The following is a 21,133-nucleotide window of genomic DNA, read 5'->3' on the forward strand; positions in this document are numbered from 1 at the left end:
AGTATAAGGTGCTCATTGTCTGGAGTGCCAATTATTAAAGGTGTCAACTTGTAATCAAACCATTTTTTTCCATCATAATCAACAGTTAGATTGGCAGTGCTGTGTTAATTTGTAACCTGAAAACTCAGTTGGTAGTCAGTGAAAGAGATAAATGAACTGAGTCATCTAGACTGTATTCTGTTATCTTAAGATTTAAATCAACTCAGGAGATTCTTTGTGTTTTATATTGAAGGAGATTTGAAAAACAAGTACCAAATACAAAGGTATCTTTTGAAATTATGAAGTTTAACTTTTAACAATATAGCATTTAGTAGAAAGCTTGTATCTTGTCTTAATTTCAGTCTGTCCTCAGCAAATGTGACTTTTTATTGTCAGTTTTCATTTATATATTAGAACTTCATTTTAAAAGTAACATTCACATAACTTTATAAATGAGCACCTTTCTTTTATTACTTAAGCAGCTAATTGCCCCCATTCTTCCCCTCCAGGCATTGTGTTACCCTCATTTAAGTTATAGCCAGGAGGCTTTTCTTCACCTTGTTCTCTGTTTATACTTCCTAGTTCATATTTCACAACAGCCCATTTACAGATGCCCCTCAGAAGTTGAACAGCTTCTATGGAGTCATCAGGGAAGTGGCTGTTTGTTCTTTCTTCTCAGGATTGTATTGAGTATGTCACTTAAGGAACAGTGGGGCTTGAACAGGGGCTCTGTCTTGTTCACTGTTAATCGTAATGACTGATTAGTCTAACATATGGAAGACTGAAAGGGCCAGCACCCTTCCTTTGTCTGTTGTGATCACCTGAGAGCCTGGTTATCAGCTTAGCAATTGTGTAGAAAAGCTCATCCATTGGAACACATTGGGACAATGCTGCAACAGTACTGAGTAGGGATTTGGAGTACAGATGGGCGGTTGCTTCAGTGAAGAGTGACTGGGAGTTGGGTTGTGTGTTTTTCTTCAAAGGCAGACAGCCTTAGCCTATGTGTGCCTGCCTGAAATACTAAAGCAAATTTTTTGGTGTCTAATCTCTTTAGCAGGAGGAGCAATCTCAGAACTGCTATGAAGACCGTGAAACCCTTGGTTCTTCTCACTTTGTCATCAGGTAGCCTTTGGACAGTGTGGCCAATCATCTGAGATTGGCTTTAGTTGAAAACAAAGGCCTCTGCCTCCCACCCAGGAGGTGAAGGAGTGGATTTTATGTTTGAATGAAGAAGTGAATTATGGAAGAAGAGCACACGTCCCTGCCTTCCCTTTCAAGCATAAGTCCAAATAGGCTCTCAGGAACGAGGATGCGTGAAGACGTCAGGAGATTTGACCCACTTCAACTTCACACGAGGTTGTGTTGCTGGTGAAGAATGCCTGAGTTTTGTTCACCTAACTGTTGAAGTCACATCTTTGGACATGTCATTTCCCATCTCCTGTTTGCCTTCCATCCTCAATGCATGTCCTCGAGTGACTTGTTCTTTTCTGAAAATTTGCTACCAGTACCTAGGAAAACTGATGCATCTTCTGTTTCTTTCATTCATAACTTTCCCCTCCCAGATGCTTCCTGTAGCTCTGTATTGTGTATAAAGGTTGGGCAGGGAAGCAAGTGCTTGAAAGATTTCAAACTGGCAGGAAAGGAAGGAAGATAGAAGGCCCCTCTCACGCTGTCTTACCATGACCTTTGCTCAGGAGACTGGGGTTCCCTTGCATTGCATGTTTTCCAGTATTAGATCTGTTTGAATAATCATGGCTTTTGGATATGATTAGCTTTACCCATCTCCAGCTAAGAATCATCAGTAGTTTGTGTATCACTTTACTTGTGTTGACTTCCAGAGTTAGAAACAAAGCAAGGTGTGTTTCTCCTCGAGGTTCTTTTTTATGGGTGTGGGGCACTGTGCAAGGACTGGCATGAGGACCCCACCCCCAAATCAAAGCAACAGCAGCCCACTTCAAATCAAAGATGAGGTTCGTTCGTTAAATCCTTGCCTGTGGAGAACCTGTCCCCGGCAGCCATAGTATGTCCTTTCCTGGAGCCACACCCTTTTACTGTCTTCACTCACTTCCTTTCTGTGAAAGGTTGCTTAGCTTTTTACCCTTCTCTTTCTCACCTTGGCTCTCTCTGCATTTGCTGTTCTTTTAATAAAAATAGCAAATTGAATGGATTTGTACAATAAGTGTTTGAAATTTTCTGAAAATCCAAAGTCAGGAAGCCAAGTGTGCGAAGGGTTAGTGACGCCTCTGGCAATAGCTTTGGCTTGCCCGGGGCCATACTCTGTCTGCACTGAAAGGAGGTTTAAGTACTATGCTAATTGTGAAATCTCTTATCAATTGGTGGAGGCTCCTTCAGACAGCCAAACCCATTGATTACATTGTACTGTGGGGTTGAGGTGATGGGGGACATGTAGGAAGTTTCTAGTGTCTGTTGCTCCTGTGCTGCTTCCTCAAGTGTGAGTGAGACCAATGGTTGTGATTGGTAAGTGGCTCACGGGACATTTTTATTTGTAGACATTACCTCCATGTCATGTCTCTGTACAGCACACTGCAGTTGTGTGCAAGCTGATACAGGGGTTTCTGCCTTCCCTGTGTGAAGTGGCTTGTCTTCCCTCCATCTGGATGCTAATGCTGTGTCCATTTCCATTATCGAGCTACTGAGTAAATCAGCTCAAACCCTGCCAGATTGTCTCTGGCAGCAGCTCCTAATAATTATTTATGCTTTGGGAATCTTTTTGTCGGCTTCTAGAACCTTCCGTCCACTCTCAGCTTGGGTGTTTGATTTGTGTAATATATGTATATTCTCCTTTTCCTTGCTGTCATCCTCCCTGCCTCTCCGTTTTGTTTCTTAAAATGTTCTGTAGTTTTGTACAAGATGAGACAGCCTTGGGTACTATTTCTTGCTAAAGCTTTAATGCTTTGTAAATAAAATTGGATGTTTATTAAACCACAAGTATACATGCTTGTTTGTAAACACTGGTTGCTTCTGGAACTCAGCAGCCATCTTTGGGTTTGTACAGTAGAAAGTATGTGTGGATTTCAGCTCTTTCTCTGTGGTCAACTGGATCAGGAAAGGTCAGGCAGTTTAGAATCCTTCCGTTGTCCAAACCAGAAATAAATGATTTGAGCCAAAAGCTGATGTTAATGAAAACAGTCCCATAGGAATTTCTCATAAGCTTTGAAGAGGCCACAGTACTAGGCATTCAGGGAGGTTACAGTAGTGCACCCTAGCCTTCCAAGGATCTTTGTTAGTCTAAATGTAGTTAATATTCTTCCTTGTTAATCCTGTTCTCTGATGAAGTCATTTTAACATCAATACAGAATAGTCATTATCTCATAGAGAATAAGATATCTCAGAGACTCGAGTAGTATGGTTTCAAAGATTACCAAATCTGTCAGCTTGCTACTCTGTTCTGTCACTAAGAGCCCATCTTTAGCATCATAGCTGTTTCATAGCAACCTTCACTGATGCAAACAATGAGCTCTTCTGTGCTGCGGGGGTAAAAAGAGCAGTCCAGAGTCAGGCAGCACCGGTCCGCCTCACATTAGCCAGGTCCTGATTCACTTAGAACAGGACGAGCTGCCTCTGCCACAGCTTCCTCACTTGCTCCTTCGGAAGGGTATGTTGGACTAAGTCTCTAACCTGGGCTGGCCTCTGTGTGTGTGTGTGTGTGTGTGTGTGTGTGTGTGTAGCTGAAGCTGACCTCTGTGTGTGTGTGTGTGTGTGTGTGTGTGTGTGTGTAGCTGAAGCTGACCTGAAATTTGTGATCTTCATGAGTGCTAGGAGAAGGGCTGTACAAACTCCCAGTTTATGTGATCAAACCCAAGCTTCATGCATGCACGGCAAGGGTGCTGCCACAGTCCACTGAAGCTTTTTCTTTTCATGAGACAGGTTTTAGAGTTAGCCTGTTTAGCCCAGGCTAGCCTTGAATTTGGCAGCAGTGCTGCCTCTTCGAGGCTACTTTCTTTGAAAGTCTGTACAAGTGAAGGTAGTTAAAACTGGGAATGGGCCGGGTGTGGTGGCTCAGGCCTTTAATCCTAGCACTTGGGAGGCAGAAGCAGGCGGATTTCTGAGTTCGAGGCCAGCCTAGTCTACAGAGTGAGTTCCAGGACAGCCATGGCTACACAGAGAAACCCTGTCTTGAAAAAACAAAACAAAAGAAAAAAAACAAAACAAAAAAACCGGGAATGGGGCTTTCAGGTGCAGTGTTCAAAGGGACCTTCCTGAAATGGACAGGGTGGAAGTCACGTGACTCCAGTCCAGCGATATCTGTTTTTTTCAAGATGGGGTTTCTTGATGTAACAGCTCTGGTTGTCCTGGAACTCGATCTGTGGACCAGGCTGGCCTTGAATTCACAGAAATCCACCTGCCTCTGTTTCCTGAGTTCTGGGATCAAAGGTGTATACCACCATGCCCAGCCAAAGTTATATTTTTAGTAGAGGTAGTTTAGGAATATTTGCAGTAAATTATTCAAGATATTCGAATTAACATCCTAGCCCGACCTTGCCGCACCCCTTTTGTAAGACTGGTTTTTGTATTTGATCAGATTTAGTATGGGTCTTTGAAACGCTCCCATAGTTTGGAAGGGAGGAAAAGAGTTAGCTTATAAACCTGGGGTAACATGGAAATTCACTTCAGATTCTCAGGTCTTTTCTTTTTTTCCTTCTCAAGCCTGTGGGTTTAAGTTCATTAGGAAGCGACAAGAATTGTGCCCTGGAAGACACCCCTGGCAGGCTTAAGCATGCAAGTTAGAGAGTCAAGCGACAATACTGTAAAAGTCTTCCTGCCTGTGGCTTTACCTGAGAATATGGACCACTCTTCTGTACACATCTGTGCATGTGTCGGTTTTGCTGACAGCTGTACATTATAATCTCTCAATGCTCAGGGTTATTCCAAGCTGGAGGGTCTGGTGTGGTACAATAGAACATTCATCTGGAATACCTGCTAGTAAAATACTTACTGAGTCATGAAGACTGGGGCCATCGTTTTTATCCTTGGGCGTCTGGTATCAATAACCTACCTGCCTTTGGTGTTGACGACACTGGAGATCCCTGAGAAGCTACAAAAAGCTGTGGGGAGAGTCATTGTCAATGCCACAGCATGCAGTGTTACATGTGGCCTTGGCTACAAGGAAGAGACAGACTGTGAGGTGGGTCCTGATGGAGTGAGGAGAAACTGCACATTCCAGCGTTTGGAGTGTGTGACCAACTGGATCTGTGGGATGCTCCATTTCACCATTGTCCATGGGAAGAAGTTTGAGCTGAACTGTCTCAGCTCAGACATCCTGGAGAAAGGGCAGGAAGCCTTCCGCTTCACCTGGAGGCTTGCTCGGGGCATCATCTCTACTAATGATGAGCTTTTTAGACCCTTCCGAGCCAATTCCCCCTTTATAGGATTTAAACCAGCCTATGAGTATAATGCTGGGACGTATCGATGTGACGTGCAGCTGCTAAAAAACTTGAAACTTGTCAAGAGGCTCTATTTTGGACTGAGGGTTCTTCCTCCAAAGTTGGTAAACCTAAATTTCCAACAGTCCCTTACTGAGGATCAGAAGTTGATAGACAAGGGCTGGGAAGTTAATCTGGACAACGGGTCTAAGCCTCACCTCCCCGTATGGCAAAGGAAAGTGACATCAGCCTTGGGCATAGGGATTGTGGCTGGAGTGGTTGGCGGCGTGTTGGTGAGTGTTGCTGTCTTCAGGGTCCTAGGAGGGACTGATGGCAGTGGGGACCGCAGCCACTTATGATGCAAGCCTTCCTCCCGGGAGGCTGCCCAGGAAGCCGAGCTAGCTTGTATGTGAGTATCCTGTGCCTCTGATGGTGAAGTGGCAAGAGAGGGCTCTCAGCCAGAGTTGGCTAGGAGGCTGGGAAGATGGTAGTTCACAGCAGCATCCACCATTGTATTCAGGTTTCCCTGATCCTAGATGCTCAGGAGACCCACTGCAGGCATTGCTTCTGTTACCAGGGAGAATTCTGTCTTCCAAGCTTGTTTTTGTGCCACACTTCCCAGTGTGTGTGCCCCGCTCACTCCCACTCCACCTCTCTGAACAGTGTGTATGGACCAGAATGTACTAATCACAGCCTTTTATTTTGGGAATTTTTTTTATTTTTTTTGTTCAATAAAAATTCACAGGAACTATACAGAAGCCTAAACCTTTGTTTTTTATGTAAAATTTCTCTCCTGTAGAAATTGCCCCATAGTTGTCCCGGCTCTCCTTTTCCTTGCGTTTTCTAGAACATACATTGCTTTATATGGCTCTGTGGGAATGGTTATTAGCAGTGACGCCTGAGTCAGCAGATGGACAGCCTTAAGTGTTAATAGCTTCGCTGCCCTCCCCGTCCTCCCTAGGCAGCCCTCTGAGTTCAGTATTGAATGTCCTGGCAAAACACTGGCTCCTGGTCACTGCAGTCTTTCCTGTGCTCCGTTTTGCTCCTCCGTTCTGTTCCTGGGGTTTGTATTCCTGGAAAGGTCAAGTGTAGTGGTTTCTTACAGCCTCTGAAGTCCCCAAAGGAGGACCACTGCCTTCATGTCTCTTGAGGAAATCCAGTCTTAAGCCCCTCAGGCATCATTCATGGGGTGTCTGAGGTAATTGGCTTATGGAACCCATGGGGAAAAGGCTCCTAGGCACCAGCTGAAAGCAAGAGAGCATTCCTCCTTCCTTCTCTGTAGCTGCAGGAGTGCCAGGGTCCGGAGGCCCCTGTGCTCCTCTTCCTTAGCTGTGCCAGAATCACCTGGATGACTTTGAAACCTAACCATTTCTGAGCCCCAACTCAGAGATGCTAATTCAGTGCAAGTTAGAGCCAAAAGATGACTAGTGTTGCTTTTTAAAAGGTTTGGTGAGCCCCAGATTAGTTACATTTCTGTTGCTGTGACAAAACACGAGAAAAGCAACCTAGGAAGCTTAATTTTATTGGGGTTACGGTACAAGGAGACAGGGTCCGTGATGGCAGAGGTAGCTGGTGGCAGAGGGCTGAAGCACCAGCTGAGAGCTCATTTCTCAAGTCAAAAGCAGGAGGCAGAGGGAGATAAACGGCAGAGTCCACCCCAGTGGCATAACTTCCTCCAACAAGGTCTCAGCTATCCTACCCAAACAGCCACCAAACAAGGAACCAAATATTCAAATGCTGGAGACTTGTGGACATCTCATTCACACCACCACCCCACCCAGACACAACATCCAGAGTCATCACAAGAATGCTTCTAGATGTATATTGATTTTGTGGAATCATTTGATAACTAGGCACAAACTGTGTGTGTGTGTGTGTGTGTGTGTGTGTGTATGTATGTACACGTGTACGTGGATGCATTAGTGTAGAGGTCAGTGGCCTGAGGTCAACCTGGGTGGTTATTCCTCAGGTGGCATCCACTGGGGAAGGGGGCATAGTTTGTGTGTGTGAGACAGGGTCTTTTGCTGGGACATAGGACTCACAGAGATAGGCTGGCTGGCCAGTGAGCCCCAGGAATCCTGTCTGCCTCTCCAGTGCCAGGATTACATGTGTATCTCCATACCCAGCTTTCTGATTCCAGCTGAGCTTTCTCCTGTATAGCCATGTGCCTTTATCACACCCAACCAGCAGCTGCCAGTCTTACATCCAACTTCTGTTCAGGTTTCCATTTTTAAAACCCCTAAATCTTTTTAGCATAATTTTAATCCAATATCAAAGATTCGTGTGCTCCATTCAGTGTTTTTCTCTTTGGTCTCTTAGCAAGTCCTTCATGTTCCTCATGATATTGATGCACTGAAGAATCAGGCTTGTCCATTGTCTCAGATACTGTCCCTCAACCTGAGAAATGGCTGTTCAATACTGAAAAGAGCCCTACATAGATGCATACTTACTGTGTCACACCAGGGGGCTGAGGTGTTACCCCTGCCTGTCACAGCCTCATCTTTGACACAAATGTCTGGGGGTGACCCAGGGAGATCCCCTGAGGTAAGCTATTTTGTAAACTGAAGTGCTGGGGTTTGGGGCCTATTATGTGATTCAGTCCTAGGCAGTCTGCTGAAACGTTCAACATTAGCCCATTGTAAAGGGATCTGTGATGGAGTCTGTCTGTACAGAAGGAACTTGGTAACATACTGCTAAAGGCTCCTGTTTCACATTTTGTAGATGGAAACCACCTAGGACAACCATTTAACACTTTGCCAACATTCTCTTACAGACTGATAGTCAAGCCTAAGGTGGATCGATCTTGTTCATAGCCGCCTCTCTGTGCCTTGGGGTTTTGAATTTTGACTCCGCTCAATTGCTTCAAATCCTGAGTCAAAAAGCAATTGAGCGAAGAGGAGGACAAAAGACCTTCAGATGGGCTTTGTAAAGACAACAGCATAGTTCTGTCTGGTCAAGGTGGCATATTTCTGTAATCGAAACTATTCAGGAGACTGAGGCAGTCTAGGCTATGTAGTGAGCTCATGGCCAGCCAGGACCACTTGGCAAGATCCCGCTTAGCATCTGCATGGCTCTGGTTATAGCAGCAAGCCCCCCTCAACTCGGTCCCCTGAGTCTTGTGTATATAACTGCCCCGGGAAGGTAAAAGCTGACTAAAGACTAAAGTCTGTGCAGTCTACCTGCCATGCTGGAAGGACTGTGGTCAGAAAAGCTAAGCATTGAATAGAGAGGCCTCCATTTATCTTCCTTTCCTCACAAAACAAAACAAAACAAAACCACAAAACAAAAAACCTGAGACACACCGTGTGTCCTACCTACTTAACACTGAAAAACCAAACTGGGGCTGCCTGCGTGTATCCCTGTGCGTGCTTAACTTGGAATGGCAGTCAGAGGGGCCCAGTGGAGAAGTTTCCAGTGTCAAGGCTGGAAACTGACTAGGAGTTCCACCACTTTGTGCCACCCTGATTGAACAACAGAGGTGACGGTCACCTCCTTACCAATTGGGGACATTAATCTCTTCATTGGGGGGGGGGACTCTCCTTAGGGACCAAGAAGTTAACACTTCAAGTGTATTGAAATCAGAGGAACTGGAAGTGGCTCCAGCCCTCAACCCACCCCACTCCAGCATGCTGACCACCATTAGGTGAAACCTGCTCAGGATGCCAGCAGTACTCAGCCTCCGTCTGCCTGCAAGTCTCCCGGCCTGGCTTTTCCCTCTAGTTGGAAGAAGCAGTATGAACTGTGTGCACAGCTTCCTCAGGGTTGGCCATGGGAGGGGTGGATGTACTGGCTGAACAACAGGCCCAGGAGGCAGGCTTTAATGAGGTGAGAAGTGCAGCTGCTTCCAGCCGCCTAGGCAGGTTGAGAAAACATCTTTATTTAAGAACTGCTTGCTACCAGAGTCAATAAATAACTACTACAAGCGCAAACAGTGGGCTGGGGTGGAGGAGCTGCACTTAAACAAGAACGGTCATCAGTGGTCCAGTGAAGCCCTGAGCTCAGAGCTATGCGGGCTCTGAAACCGGGGGCTAAGTTGGAGGTATCTGGTGCCAAGGCAGGTTGCGTCCCCTCTAAAGAAATTAAGGGCCCTAGGCCTCTGAGGCTACCTGGGACTCTGAACAGAGCTTTTTGATCCTTTTCCTCCTCTTCCTCCTCCTCCTCCTCCTCCTCTCTCTTGCTTTCTTTAATGCCTTGCTTTCCCAAAGCCTGGGACCACATATACAGGTTCAAGAGGCACACTCCAGACTCCCTGGCAAGGTATGGTCTCAGCTAGCGAGAGTGAACTCGTAACAGGTGTGAGGATACTGCTGTCCCCCCTGGCACGCAGGAGCCCTATTGGCTATTGGACAACTAGGAGAAGAAAAGGTGCCTCTGTTGCAGGAAAAGGCGTGAGGGAAGGATAGCTCGGCTAGCCACGCTGAGCTCGTGGCTACAGTACAGGCTAGGATGCGCTGGGGAAGGCACGGCTTTGTAAGGACTGTTCCGGGGATCGTTCCCAATGATGGCTTTTAAAATAAGCTGCAGATGGTACCTCTATGGCTTCCCAGTACTAGGCATTTGGATTCTAAGATCTCATCTCTGGAAGGACTCGGCACCTCCTACTCCTCAAGTCAGGACATCACCCAACCAAGATTGGAAGGAACACCGGAAATGCCTCAAAGGTTATCCAAAAGAAGCCCCTTCCTTATCCCCGAAGGCTTCCCTGACCTTGGCTTCATTCTCTCCTGTTCACGGTCGGGCTTCTCATCCTTGCCCCAATGGCCTCCCGACTTCCCTACTGTCTGGGTCACCTGCTGCCCTGGATGGCAGAGCCACTCATTTGTACCATCAGATGGCAATGAGCAGATAGCTCAGTGTGGTGGACCGAAAAGAGGGCACCTCCCAGCCCCTCAAGAGGCATTTATAGGCAGCTTCGTCCCTAGCCCTCGGGCCATTTCCTGCCTGTTAAGCCTAGACAGATCCCTTGGTTGTGGCTGTCCCTTTCACTTCTATCAAGAATGGATGGAATCTCTCGTAGGACCATAGCAGGGGCCAGTCCAACAGCTTCCCTAGCCTGTACAGACGTCAAGAGTACCCTTGGCCAGGGAGGGACTCTGAGAAGCCATTTAATCTAGCCCTCCCTCCCAAGCCAGTTAAGGTCCAAGTTTCCTCAGCAAGAAGCTTTTGTTCTATTTACAAGCTCGCTGGGCGGTGGTTGGCGAGTCACCTGCAGTCTCCTTCCACCTTAGCGAACACCCTCCTCGAAGCCCCAAAGCTGCTGGTACAGCCTCACCTCCCCACAGCAAACGCTACCTGCACAGGGCTGAGGTTTTCCTCCTCTCGGGTCTCCCAGCAGCTTGTCTGCTTTTCATGGACCTTGTTAGAAGAAAAGCTTAGGGGCTGCAGCCTCCCACCTCCCTGACCAGGTTCACTTACCCTGCCCAGACACTAGATACCCATTTCTTTAGCAACTCCCCTCCCCCGAAACCCAAGGCAGTGAGAAATAGGTAAACCTTGGAAAGTTTCAGGTGCCCCTTTCCAGGGCTAGCTAGGATTTTCCAGGGCTAGACCTGAGCCAAATCCCAGCCAACATAGGATGAGGAGGGATGCTGGACCAACTCTGGGGTTCACGTGAGGGAGAATGATCACATGGCTGAGCCCCTAGCACCCTTGTATGTGAGGTGCTGGGAGCAGAAGAGGGAGGGTTTGATCCGCTCCAAGGAAGCAGTCCTTAGCTAGGAGAAGGTGTGGAAGTGGTAGGGGGAAAGGTATGTGAGTGTGTGGACATCTTTAAAAAATTGTAGTGGGTAAATACTAACATAAACCCGCCCAGAAAAACAGAGCAGGGCTTAAAGTTTTAAAAACCCATAACAAAATAGAGCTCTAACTGTAAACTACAGAAATGGCCCAAGGAACAGCAGGGCAAGCGCCTCTCGAAACGCCTGCTCTGCTGCTCCCACGGGCCCAGGGCGTGGACACTGGCGATGATTTCTGGTCGGGCTGCACAGGGTCCTGGTCTAGGGAACTCTGTCCTTGCTTTGGCCTCTTTTCTTGAAATGAAAAGAGAGAGCCTGAGAGGCCCCAGCCAGCTCTCCCTGCTGAGTTCCCCGCAGAAGCCAGCCTCAGGCTGATGACTCCTGGAATCTGCCTGTGCCTTGGACCGAGCGCATCTATGTTGATCTTCTCAGCACCCTGAACCTCTTGAAGCAGAGGGCTCATCCTAGAGACCAGGCGGTGACTGCCCAGCGCACCATACCTCTCTCCTCCACAGAGCCTCCCACGGGTGGGGAGGAGACTCTGGTACTTGACCAAGCCTTGTCACTTACAGACCATGTGACCCTAAGAAGTCCCTAACCCTTTCTGGACCTCCATTTCCTCATCTGTTAAGGGCAAGGTATGGATAAGTCAAACTGTAAGGCTTCTTCAGCTCCTGTAGTCCGGTCTGTCACGGGTAACGTACCCAGAGCTCAAGGCAGGCTACCTCCTCCTCCACCACCACCACCTTATTAACTCTCTCTCCTTCTGGGGACCCAAGAGAGTAGTCCAAGCAGTTTGGGGAACAGGTGTGGCCAGGTGATGGAGGGTATTCCTGAAAGCAAGCAGGGCCACATTGATGCTGGCCCTTCTCAGATGCCTCTCCATCCCAGGACAAAGAATGGATGCCGTGTTGAGAGCTGGTTTCCAGGGCCTGCAGTCATGGGAGGAGGAGGCAGGCACAAATCTGCAGCCGGGCTGAAGGGACAAGCACGGCATTCAGATGGGCGTCGTCTGCCCCTACCCTGGAGGGTCCATGAAGGGAGCATCCTGATGAGGCAAGGCAACTTCTCGAGACAAGCCCTTTAGTCATGTAGCCACCTCAAGTGGCCCTGTCACTCCACCATTCCATCTGGAGGATGGCAGGGATGGCAGTGCTGGCTGAGGGGGCAGTGCCACTGGGGTGGTGACTGGGCCTTAGTCTGGTGCCCCTTTCCATCAGGTGGTGCAGTCTCTCAACTCTTTAGAGTTCTTATCCCCAGTAACCCAGGACCTTGTTCTTGGCTACTGAGCAAGCAGGACTGCCAGGGAGCCATAGAAGACCATGTGGGGACTAACTGTGGTGCTTCTCCATGGAGGACTAGGAGAGGTCCCTTTGCTTCATAGAAGGGAATTGATAGCCCACTGCTGCCCATGTTCCTGCTGGGCCTGGGACTCTCATCCCAGAGAGATTGCAGTGCCCACTTGTGGTCCCAGAGGGCTGTCCACTTGATCTGAAGATGTATATCAAATACCTTCTATCCAAAGGCTTTTTCCTTCTGTCCAGGATCCCAGAGGGTCCAGGCATTAGGCCTAGTATTATCATGGAAGTCACTGCCCAGTGCCTCTTGATTTAAAGAAAAATTCCTTGCCTGATTCTATCCTGTGGCAGGATAGAAATATCCTACCTCCTACATAAAGGGTACTGTTGGGAGTAGGTGACTAAGCCAGCCCACTCTCAGGCAGTGTTGGACCACCTTGGCGTTGGAGGGGGGCTGTGGCCAGCCGCGGTGTCTGTTAGGGTGGGTGTCCAGCTTGGGCGTGGCAGGCAGTGTTGAGATCAGAGCCTCTGGCAGCCGGCGAGCATCAGTATAACCATGCAGGAGAACACGGGACCAGGATGGGCGGGGCGGACGGCTGCGCTCTCCACCATCATGCTGGTGCCTGAAACCAGCCAGCAGCAGAAACTGGGTGGCTGAGTGAGCCTCCCAGCCCAGCCCTTACAAAAGAGCCCAGAGGCCTCTGGAGAAAAGTCGTACAGAGGCCTCAAGGACCAAAGACTAGTGGTGTTCTTGGCCTTTGTTCTTGGTCCCCAGCCCCTTGCATTCCATAAAAAAGATGTATTCCTTCCCTCCTTACCTTGGGGTAGCTCTAGGGCGGGGAGGGGACAGTGGCATGGCACCATTCATTGCCTGTCTTTTCCTTTCTCATGGGTTGGGGGTGTCTAGGTTAGAGCTGGCTCTTGGGGACAATCCCTTGACCAGTATCTGGCAGACCAATACTGCTGAGGGGCTAGGTAGAAAGGGGGAAGGGGGGCAGTACCTCCATTTCTCACAATGTGGACTTCGGCTGGCATCCCATCCCCTCCAGGCCCCGTGGTTCGAATCTGCACCAGAGCGTGACCGATGTCTTCAGGTACTGGTATTTCTATCCAGTTCTTGCTGGTGAGGTGGAGCATAGGAGTTGGGTGCAGGTCATTCTGATACAGCATCTGTGGGATAGAAGGTTCCAGATACAGCCTCCTGGACCCTCAAGGGGTCCTTCCTGTCTCCTTCGGTTTCTCATTGGCCAAGCTCACCGATGGGAGGTAGGTGTACAAGCAGCTAAGCTGTCTGGTCAGACTCCACCCCTAGCCCATCCCTGCCCTGCCCTCCATGCAGCCATACCATGTACGTGTTTTTATAGTCTCTACCGTGAACTACCCAGAGTCCCTGTGCGTCCATCTCTCCTAGACCCAGATGCCACAATGCAGGTCCCTATGACCACCAGAAAGATGGGAGCTATTTCTCCTCATAGCAGGCTTGCGTGCCCTTTCTCACCTTGTAGCCAGTGACTGTAGATTCATTTCGGAGAGGAACCACAGGGTCCCACTTAAGGCTGAGGCTGGAACTTGAGAAAGTCCAAGAGATGTTGCCAGGAGGTTGCCGTGGCGCTGCCGGGGGAGAGGGGGGATTGGGGACACTGCCGTATGCTTCCGTGGCTACCCTTTACCACTAGCCAGCCCCTTTCTGATGCCCACCCATATGTCAGGGATTCTCAGAACAATCTGTCACCACAAAAATCCAGAAGATGCCTCAGAGGCCATGGCCATGTTCAGTAGGTCCTCTGCCCTGCTTCTGCCTGGTGCTAACCATGTGGCAGGAATTGTCCCCACCCCGTGGCACATGCCCTTCCTCATCCCTGGCACTCACGGGGCTTCATGGTCATGGCATCGGCTGAAGGGCTAGCTGGTCCGGTGCCAGCCCGGTTGTAGGCCCTCACAGTTACGTGGTACTTGGTGTTGGGGTACAGGCCGGTGACTCGGGCACTGGAGTCTAGCCCTGCCGTCCTCACTCGGTCAGCGGCTGCTTCTTTGTCCCCAGCTTTCCAGTAGCGAATCTACAAGGGGCAGGATATGTTAACATGCATGGTAAAGCTTTTGGCTGCGCAGTCTCCATGCTTCTCTGATACTCAGGCTGGTCTAGTTTGATAACCTCCACACTAGGTCAGGTGACCTAGAAAGAATGTGACTGTGGCTATTCAACAGTGTCTACTCCAAGGAAGGTGTCCAGGATATGGGAGGAAAGAAGAAGTAGGTGGCTAGTGGGGAGATGAGCAGAGGTGAGAAAGGCCCAGGTTATCGCCATCTTTTTGTTTGTTTGTTTTTCCAGACAAGGTTTCTCTGTGTAGCACTGGCTGTCCCGGAACTCACTCTATAGACCAGGCTGGCCTCGAACTCAGAAATCCACCTGCAGCTGCCTCCCAAGTGCTGAGATTAAAGGCATGCGCCACCACTGCCTGGCAGTTATTGTCATCTTTAAGCCTTCTAAAGCTCCCCACTATCACTTAGGCCATGCCCAGCAAGCTCATTCTAGTACCAATGGAGTGCCAGGGTCTACTGCAGAGCTCTGGCTGCCTCTGCCTCCTACACTTCAGACCCCGGATGCTGGCTCGCAATGCAGTGTTCATCTCACTCACTCAGGTGCTCTCTTGGAGCATATGCTGGGACACGAAACTCACGTGTGTGCTTAGAAAGTAGTTCTATCCCCAGTGCCCAGTAAACACAACTCCCGTCACCAGCAGAATAGCAGGCCTTCACTAGTCTCCAATCCAGGGCTAAGGGTGGAGCTAGCTCCTTCTCCCAGTGATCTGTCTAACCAATTGTGCAAAACGCAGGAGCCAACCCTGGGAGGCACAGCCTGATAGCGGGCTCTCTCTCTCTCTGACAATATTGGGCCTGGGTTTTCGTCTTCCTTCCCTCTTGATCCCCTCACTGAGGAATTAGTGATCCTAGGGGAAATGACTAGTAAGCTGTCAGGTGTTGCCATCTACTCTGGAAAGCCTAGCCCTGCCTCTTTCCCGCCCCGGTGGACACTCACCTCATACCCCAGGAGAATGCCATTCATGTCTTGTAGCACAGGCTCCCAGCTCACGTTCATCTCTGAGGATGAGGAACCCTTGGCCCAGACCTTGGCAGGGGCCACCTTGGGCTCTAGGGAGAATAAATAAAGAATGGGCATATGTTGCCGAGACACCTCTGTATTCCACAGAATGACTGACCCTGACTAGGACTTTGCTGAGGATTTGGGGGGAAATCCCAGGGCCCAAGATGAAGCTCAATGCTCAGGATGAAGCCCAGGGGACACCAAGTGCACCCCAGGCTTGCTTCTCCTCCCATGATGTCCCCTCTCCTTCCCTATACCAGGGAGTCCAGGAGGGCCAGGCCCCAGGCCCCAGGCCCCAGAGCCTACCTTCCTCTGCTGAGTACACGATGGTAGTGAGGCTCTCAGGCCCATCCCCCCGGCGATTGTAGCTTCGGATCTTGACCTCAAAGGGTGTGTAGGGATGGATGCTGTCATTGCTGTAGACGAAGTACTGGGTATCAGCGCCGGGCACCCGGGCCGTCTGCCAACTGGAGCTGCCTTGCCTGCGGAAGGACAGCAGGTAGCCGAAGCCGTCTCCATTCTGGTACTCCCGTGACATGGGCTGAGGGCAAGAGCATGGCATGGGCCAGGGGTCATGGGTGTGTGTCCCTACCCATCCATCGGACTCCACCCAGTCTTCACCCAGAGGAGTGACCCTGGGATGCCTGTGTGGCCTCGAGAGAAGGATTCGTGAGAGATGCAGGGGGAGGAGAGGGGAGGGAGGGAAGCTGCTAGCTTCCAAATGAGACTGCATCGGTCCTTTCTGTTGCTGGGGCTGTGTCTGGAGACAAACAATGTCAGGAGGGAAAGGGGTGTGACTCCTGAGAGGCAAGCCATCTGCCTGCTTCTCTGTCCTTGTCCACTTACAGTCCAGTTGATGGTAAGCTCTCCAGGGGCTCCTCCTCCTCCACTGAGTCCTGATGGTGCCACAGAGGGGACTGTAAGGGACAAAGAACACAAATTTGTCATGTCAATGGGCAGAAAGTGTGTGTGTGTGTGGGGGGGGGAATTCCCCAGCCTGTGCCTGAAGATCATCTTAGATGGGGTGTCCTAAGTTATTTTCCCATAGTCCTTCTGTGCATGACTACAGAGTCAGGCCAGCCTGAGAACAATTCCCATCTTTGCTGTGCTTCTTCTACTTAGCCACTTAACCTTTCTGGGCCCTGATTATACTCTCTAGATGATGATGATGATGACTTAGCCACTTAACCTTTCTGGGCCCTGATTATACTCTCTAGATGATGATGATGATGATGATGATGATGCTGCTGCTGCTGATGTGTCTGTCAAAGTGAAAGTAGAAGAATTTAAACAAGGCCAGGCAGCATGGAATGGCTACTCTCGTATGTCATCCTTAACTCTGTTGGCTTTAGCTAAACCAGAGACCAGCTCCAGTTTGCTTCAGCTGATTGGAATAAAGAATTCTGAATGCCAGTTAATGCAAACAACAATAAAACAACACATTTTGTTAGAGGGTATTCCTAAGTATTTCCCTGGTTCTCTCTCTTCCTCTCCCTCCCTCTCCCGCCCTCCTAGATTTAATCTCCCTGTCTTTAGTATTAAACAAGACTGGTAAACACAAAGATGGCTTCTGTCAGCTCACAGAGGGCCAGGGTAAGACAGAAAGCCCGAGGTCCAGGGCAGTTAAGCAACTTGTCCAAAGTTCACACAGCTAATGCACCACTCAGCTAGAACGTGATCTCTGCTCTTATGACTTAAAAGATCCTCAGTGTCCCCCTGCTCATCTGTGTGCATCAGTTTCTGAGATGCTAGAAGCAAAGGGCCCCTTCTCAGCCCGTATGCCTTCTGGAGTTTCCCACTTGACACGGATGCCAGATGAAAATGTTGTGTGGTTCCAGAACCTGGAGAGTCAGCCTGGTGCAGGTAGGAGACATGGAGGTAGACCCTCTACCACACACAAGCACAGGTCTGGCTGGATAGGAAGGAGACAGGATTCTGACTACAATGCTGCTGTGTGGTCCTAGGCCCTCCGCTGGGAATGGTCAGAGCATAGCAGCTGCCTCTGTGCAGGTGAAGGCCATGCCTGTGCCCTTCCTGGTTCTCTCCTCAGACTCTGCCCTGGCTCTGACAAACGTGCGCTTTCACTGAGGGTCACAGGAACATTATTATCCCTCCTGCTCCACAGATGCCAGTGAAACAGGACCTGGAGTCTGGCTGCCTCTCTAGCCCCATGTATAGCGCATGTGCGTCCACACCCACTTGAGTGTACACATGCACACAGACACCTTCCTCATTCGCTGATTTCTGCAGTTTGTGGGCACTGTGGTGGCGCATGCCTTTAATCCCAGCACTCGGGAGGCAGAGGCAGGCGGATTTCTGAGTTCCAGGACAGCCTGGTCTACAAAGTGAGTTCCAGGACAGCCAGGGCTACACAGAGAAACCCTGTCTGGAAAACAAAACAAAACAAAACAAAACAAAAAACCCTCTCAAGGTTCTTGTCCTGGGTTCGAGAGCAGGCTCTCCCAGTATGACTCTTGTTCAAATCAGCTCTTCTGGCTTTAAATACTAAGCCAAAACAATGACTACATATCTGCCTGCAGGCATGCTTTTCAGCAAGGAGTTTGGATGAGGCAGTTTGTCTAAGCAGCAACTTTGTCTCTAACTTTTCATCTTTCCCTCTGTTGACCAGGGAGCCCAGGCCTGGTAAGCAGATTGGAACTTTATTTCTGCTTCCTCTCCTGGGGTTCCCTTTGCTGCCCCTCTCTCCCACCCTCTACTGTGCTCCCTCCTTTGGGACTCCCCCTACTGGAGCTCCTCTCTCCAAGCCACTGGAGCTCCCCCCTAGAGCTCCCTCTGCTGGGACTCCTCCCCCCCAATGCTGGAGCTCCTCCCCTAGAGCGCTCTCTGCAGGGGGGGGGGGCTCCTTCCCCAACACCACTGGAGCTCTCCTGGGCTAGAGCCTAGACCTCCCTTTGCTGGGACTCCTCCCCCCAATGCTGGAGCTCCTCCCCTAGAGCGCTCTCTGCAGGGGGGGGGGCTCCTTCCCCAACACCACTGGAGCTCTCCTGGGCTAGAGCCTAGACCTCCCTCTGCTGGGACTCCTCCCCCCAATGCTGGAGCTCCTCCCCTAGAGCGCTCTCTGCGGGGGGGGGGGGGCCTCCTTCCCCAACACCACTGGAGCTCCTGGGCTAGAGCCTAGACCTCCCTCTGCTGGGGTTCCCTTTGCAGAGCATTCTCTTTAGAACTCCAGACACTCACCTGCTTCCTTAGTGCGGATTTTGCTGGAGGGGCCGCTGGGCTCCCCAGTGCCCAAGATGTTGCTAGCTGAAACCCGAAACTCATAGTCCATCCAAGGCATGAGTCCCAGCACCTGAGCAGTCTCGGCATTGCCCTCGATATTCACAGGATCTGCAAGGTCCCAGGCAGTCAGTGGCTAGCGTCCTTTTGAGGATGGCGGGTTCCAGACCCATATGACCGGTTGTGTTCTGCCCTCAGCGTGGTCCTACCGTTCGCTAAGTCCTCAATTACTCTTTGACTGAAAAGCTAGTGAGCACTGATGCCACAGGGCCTTTGCCCCTCCCTCCACACATGTTGAGCATGCCAGCATTCTCTAGCAACGACCCTTCAAAGGCTTCAAGGGCACAGACCAAAGCAGCTGCCTCCAGCTCTCCCTCTCCTTACCGTCCTGGCTATGAAGGCTTCCCTGCCTGCCTAGGTGCTCCCTGGAGGTAAGAGAACACACCTTAATTCTTTTCGAAGCCCTTGACCCTCTGACCTGTCTTCCGCTGTGCACACAGTGGGGGCTTTATTAACAACCAACCCCTATGACATCTCATACTTACTGGTTCGAACCTGCTTCCATTTCCCTGAGGGCGGAGTCCGTGCTTGCAGGGTGTACTTGGCAATGGGGCTGTGATTGTCAAAGCCACGACTCCAGCTAAGCTGGACAGTGGTGTCTCCAATGTCTCTCACCACCACACCCCCGGGAGGACCTGGGGGACCTGTAAGAGGCAGAGCACCCTGGGTCAGAGGTGGGCAGCTCCCAGTTTGAGTCAGTTTTTATCTAGCCTCAGCTCCGGCTGACTCAGTATCTAGATGGGGCATCAGAGGGCAGGAGAGAACGGGTGGGTGGCCAGAGGGTGGGAGCAGAGGAGAAAGACGAGGAGCGAAGCAGCTCAGACTTGGTGGCTCACAGAGGGGTGGACTGCCCTGAACCTGGAACTCCTGAGCTTATGAGGTAAAGTCTTGGGGGTGTTGAGGGTACATTTTCTTTCTTGAGCATGGCTTTGGAAGACATAGTCTATCATTTAGGACCCACAAAAAACTATACAGGCACTAAACAGAAGTGTCCATCTCTCCGGCTTCTGTCAGCTTTCAGGGAGGGAAGAGAGGTGGGGAGAGTCGGGAAGCCTAGAGCCTCTCTGAGACTTGGGGCAGCTGACTCCCATTACCTCGGACCAGGACTGTGGCCTCTTTGGATGCACCGTCTACCACCGTCTGGGCCATGCATGTGTACTTCCCTCCGTGGCGTAGTTGGGCATTCAGGATAGTCAGGTCCCCGATGGTCTCCTTCTGTGCATAGGCAGCAGCAAGGAATGATGAGTCAGAAGGAAGCCCTGACTAGCATAGTAGGGCTTCCACAAGACGAAATGGAGCCTAGATTCCCTGGCTGAATGGCACCCGTGCTCTCTGTGCCTCAGTGTTCCTATCTGTTCAATGGGAAGAATGAGCTACTCGGTACCACTGGACATCAAAGGTGCCACATAAGACAGTCTTCATGAGCCAAGTTAATGATGGCATTTGCACTAGGGGAGAGGGACTGTAGCGGAGGGAATCTCCTGGAGCACTTGAAATGCTAAAGCTTGATTCTAACTTAGAAGGGTGGTTCTTGGATGGATGCAGGAAAGGTAGCGGTGGGTCCTAGGATGAGCTCTCTCAGCATGGCCTCGGGGGTTAGGGGAAACTTTGGAAAGCCTGAAGCTGGTAATGGCTGAGGCCATCTCAGGTCCCCTGTCTTATCTAGAAGGAGGGAGAATTATGAGGCCTCAGGCCTTACCACACTGGCTCTCCGATAGTGACCTCCAGGCTTATCAAAGTCAACAGGGAAGTCATCCAGGGTCCAGGTGAACGTGAGGTCCATAGTGGGGTCATGTGAGGCGTGGCACTGTAGGGTCAGGTTATCACCCACATTGATGTCAGCACTAGAAGGAGCTAGCGTGATCTTCGTTGCATCTACACCGCAAGACAGCAACAACAAAACAAGGCTCTATGATGGGAAAAGCCCAGGAAGGAGAGAGGCCCTGGCCTATACCCCAAGAAGAGATGCATATTCATGAGTGGACAGATTCTGGAGGCTGGCCAGGGGTGGTCCCAAGAGAGACTGAGTTCTGAGGTCGCCTTGAAAGCAGACGTATAGGGAGCCAAGAGCGGATGGCCGGCAGAACAGCATCCCAGCGACTGAACAGACCCCAGTTCTTACCGCGCACAGACAGGATCCCAGTACTGTTGGCTTTGCCCATGAAGTTCTCAGCAAAGCAGGTGTATTTTCCTTCGTCCGATCGACTGATGTTTCTGATAATCAAGGTGCCATCCAAAGTGACAGTCACCCTGCAGCAAGGACAGAAAAGATCTAGTCAACTGGGGGACACGCCGTGGCTGTTGGAAGGGGACTGGCCTCCAAGAAGTCATCTCAGC

The 21,133-nt window shown here is 50.3% G+C and overlaps 3 protein-coding genes across 4 annotated transcripts in view; 2 read left to right on the forward strand and 1 right to left on the reverse strand.

Moving 5' to 3' along the window:
* Positions 1-2,922, forward strand: part of Rbbp5 (RB binding protein 5, histone lysine methyltransferase complex subunit) — a 28,330-nt gene extending 25,408 nt beyond the window's left edge. The window contains exon 14 of one of the 2 annotated variants that reach the window (XM_021198301.2): positions 1,034-1,497. In XM_021198301.2, coding sequence (XP_021053960.1) covers positions 1,034-1,062 — 29 coding nt within the window. In that variant the 3' untranslated portion in view covers positions 1,063-1,497. Of the gene's footprint in view, positions 1-1,033 lie in introns of both variants that reach the window. The other variant, XM_021198303.2, reaches the window with a different exon arrangement.
* A 1,453-nt stretch (positions 2,923-4,375) lies between these two features.
* Positions 4,376-6,111, forward strand: Tmem81 (transmembrane protein 81). The gene has a single exon (XM_021199370.1). It carries the CDS (start codon positions 4,943-4,945, stop codon positions 5,720-5,722), a length of 780 nt encoding a protein of 259 aa, XP_021055029.1. The 5' UTR covers positions 4,376-4,942; the 3' UTR covers positions 5,723-6,111.
* Positions 6,112-9,224: 3,113 nt separating this feature from the next.
* Positions 9,225-21,133, reverse strand: part of Cntn2 (contactin 2) — a 30,816-nt gene continuing 18,907 nt past the window's right edge. The window contains exons 12-23 of the mRNA XM_021197551.2: positions 20,919-21,046; positions 20,496-20,671; positions 19,891-20,011; positions 19,282-19,440; positions 18,698-18,847; positions 16,346-16,416; positions 15,806-16,040; positions 15,434-15,546; positions 14,267-14,453; positions 13,895-14,007; positions 13,398-13,566; positions 9,225-13,019 (exon numbers count right to left, since the gene is read on the reverse strand). Coding sequence (XP_021053210.2) covers positions 12,916-13,019; positions 13,398-13,566; positions 13,895-14,007; positions 14,267-14,453; positions 15,434-15,546; positions 15,806-16,040; positions 16,346-16,416; positions 18,698-18,847; positions 19,282-19,440; positions 19,891-20,011; positions 20,496-20,671; positions 20,919-21,046 — 1,726 coding nt within the window. The 3' untranslated portion in view covers positions 9,225-12,915. The remainder of the gene's footprint in view (positions 13,020-13,397; positions 13,567-13,894; positions 14,008-14,266; positions 14,454-15,433; positions 15,547-15,805; positions 16,041-16,345; positions 16,417-18,697; positions 18,848-19,281; positions 19,441-19,890; positions 20,012-20,495; positions 20,672-20,918; positions 21,047-21,133) is intronic.

This window comes from Mus pahari, chromosome 5 (assembly GCF_900095145.1).
Source record: "Mus pahari chromosome 5, PAHARI_EIJ_v1.1, whole genome shotgun sequence".
Lineage (NCBI taxonomy): Eukaryota > Metazoa > Chordata > Mammalia > Rodentia > Muridae > Mus > Mus pahari.

Bases quoted from the DNA above. Each gene is read 5' to 3' on its own strand.
- Tmem81 (XM_021199370.1), top strand. From the start codon at position 4,943: ATGAAGACTGGGGCCATCGTTTTTATCCTTGGGCGTCTGGTATCAATA.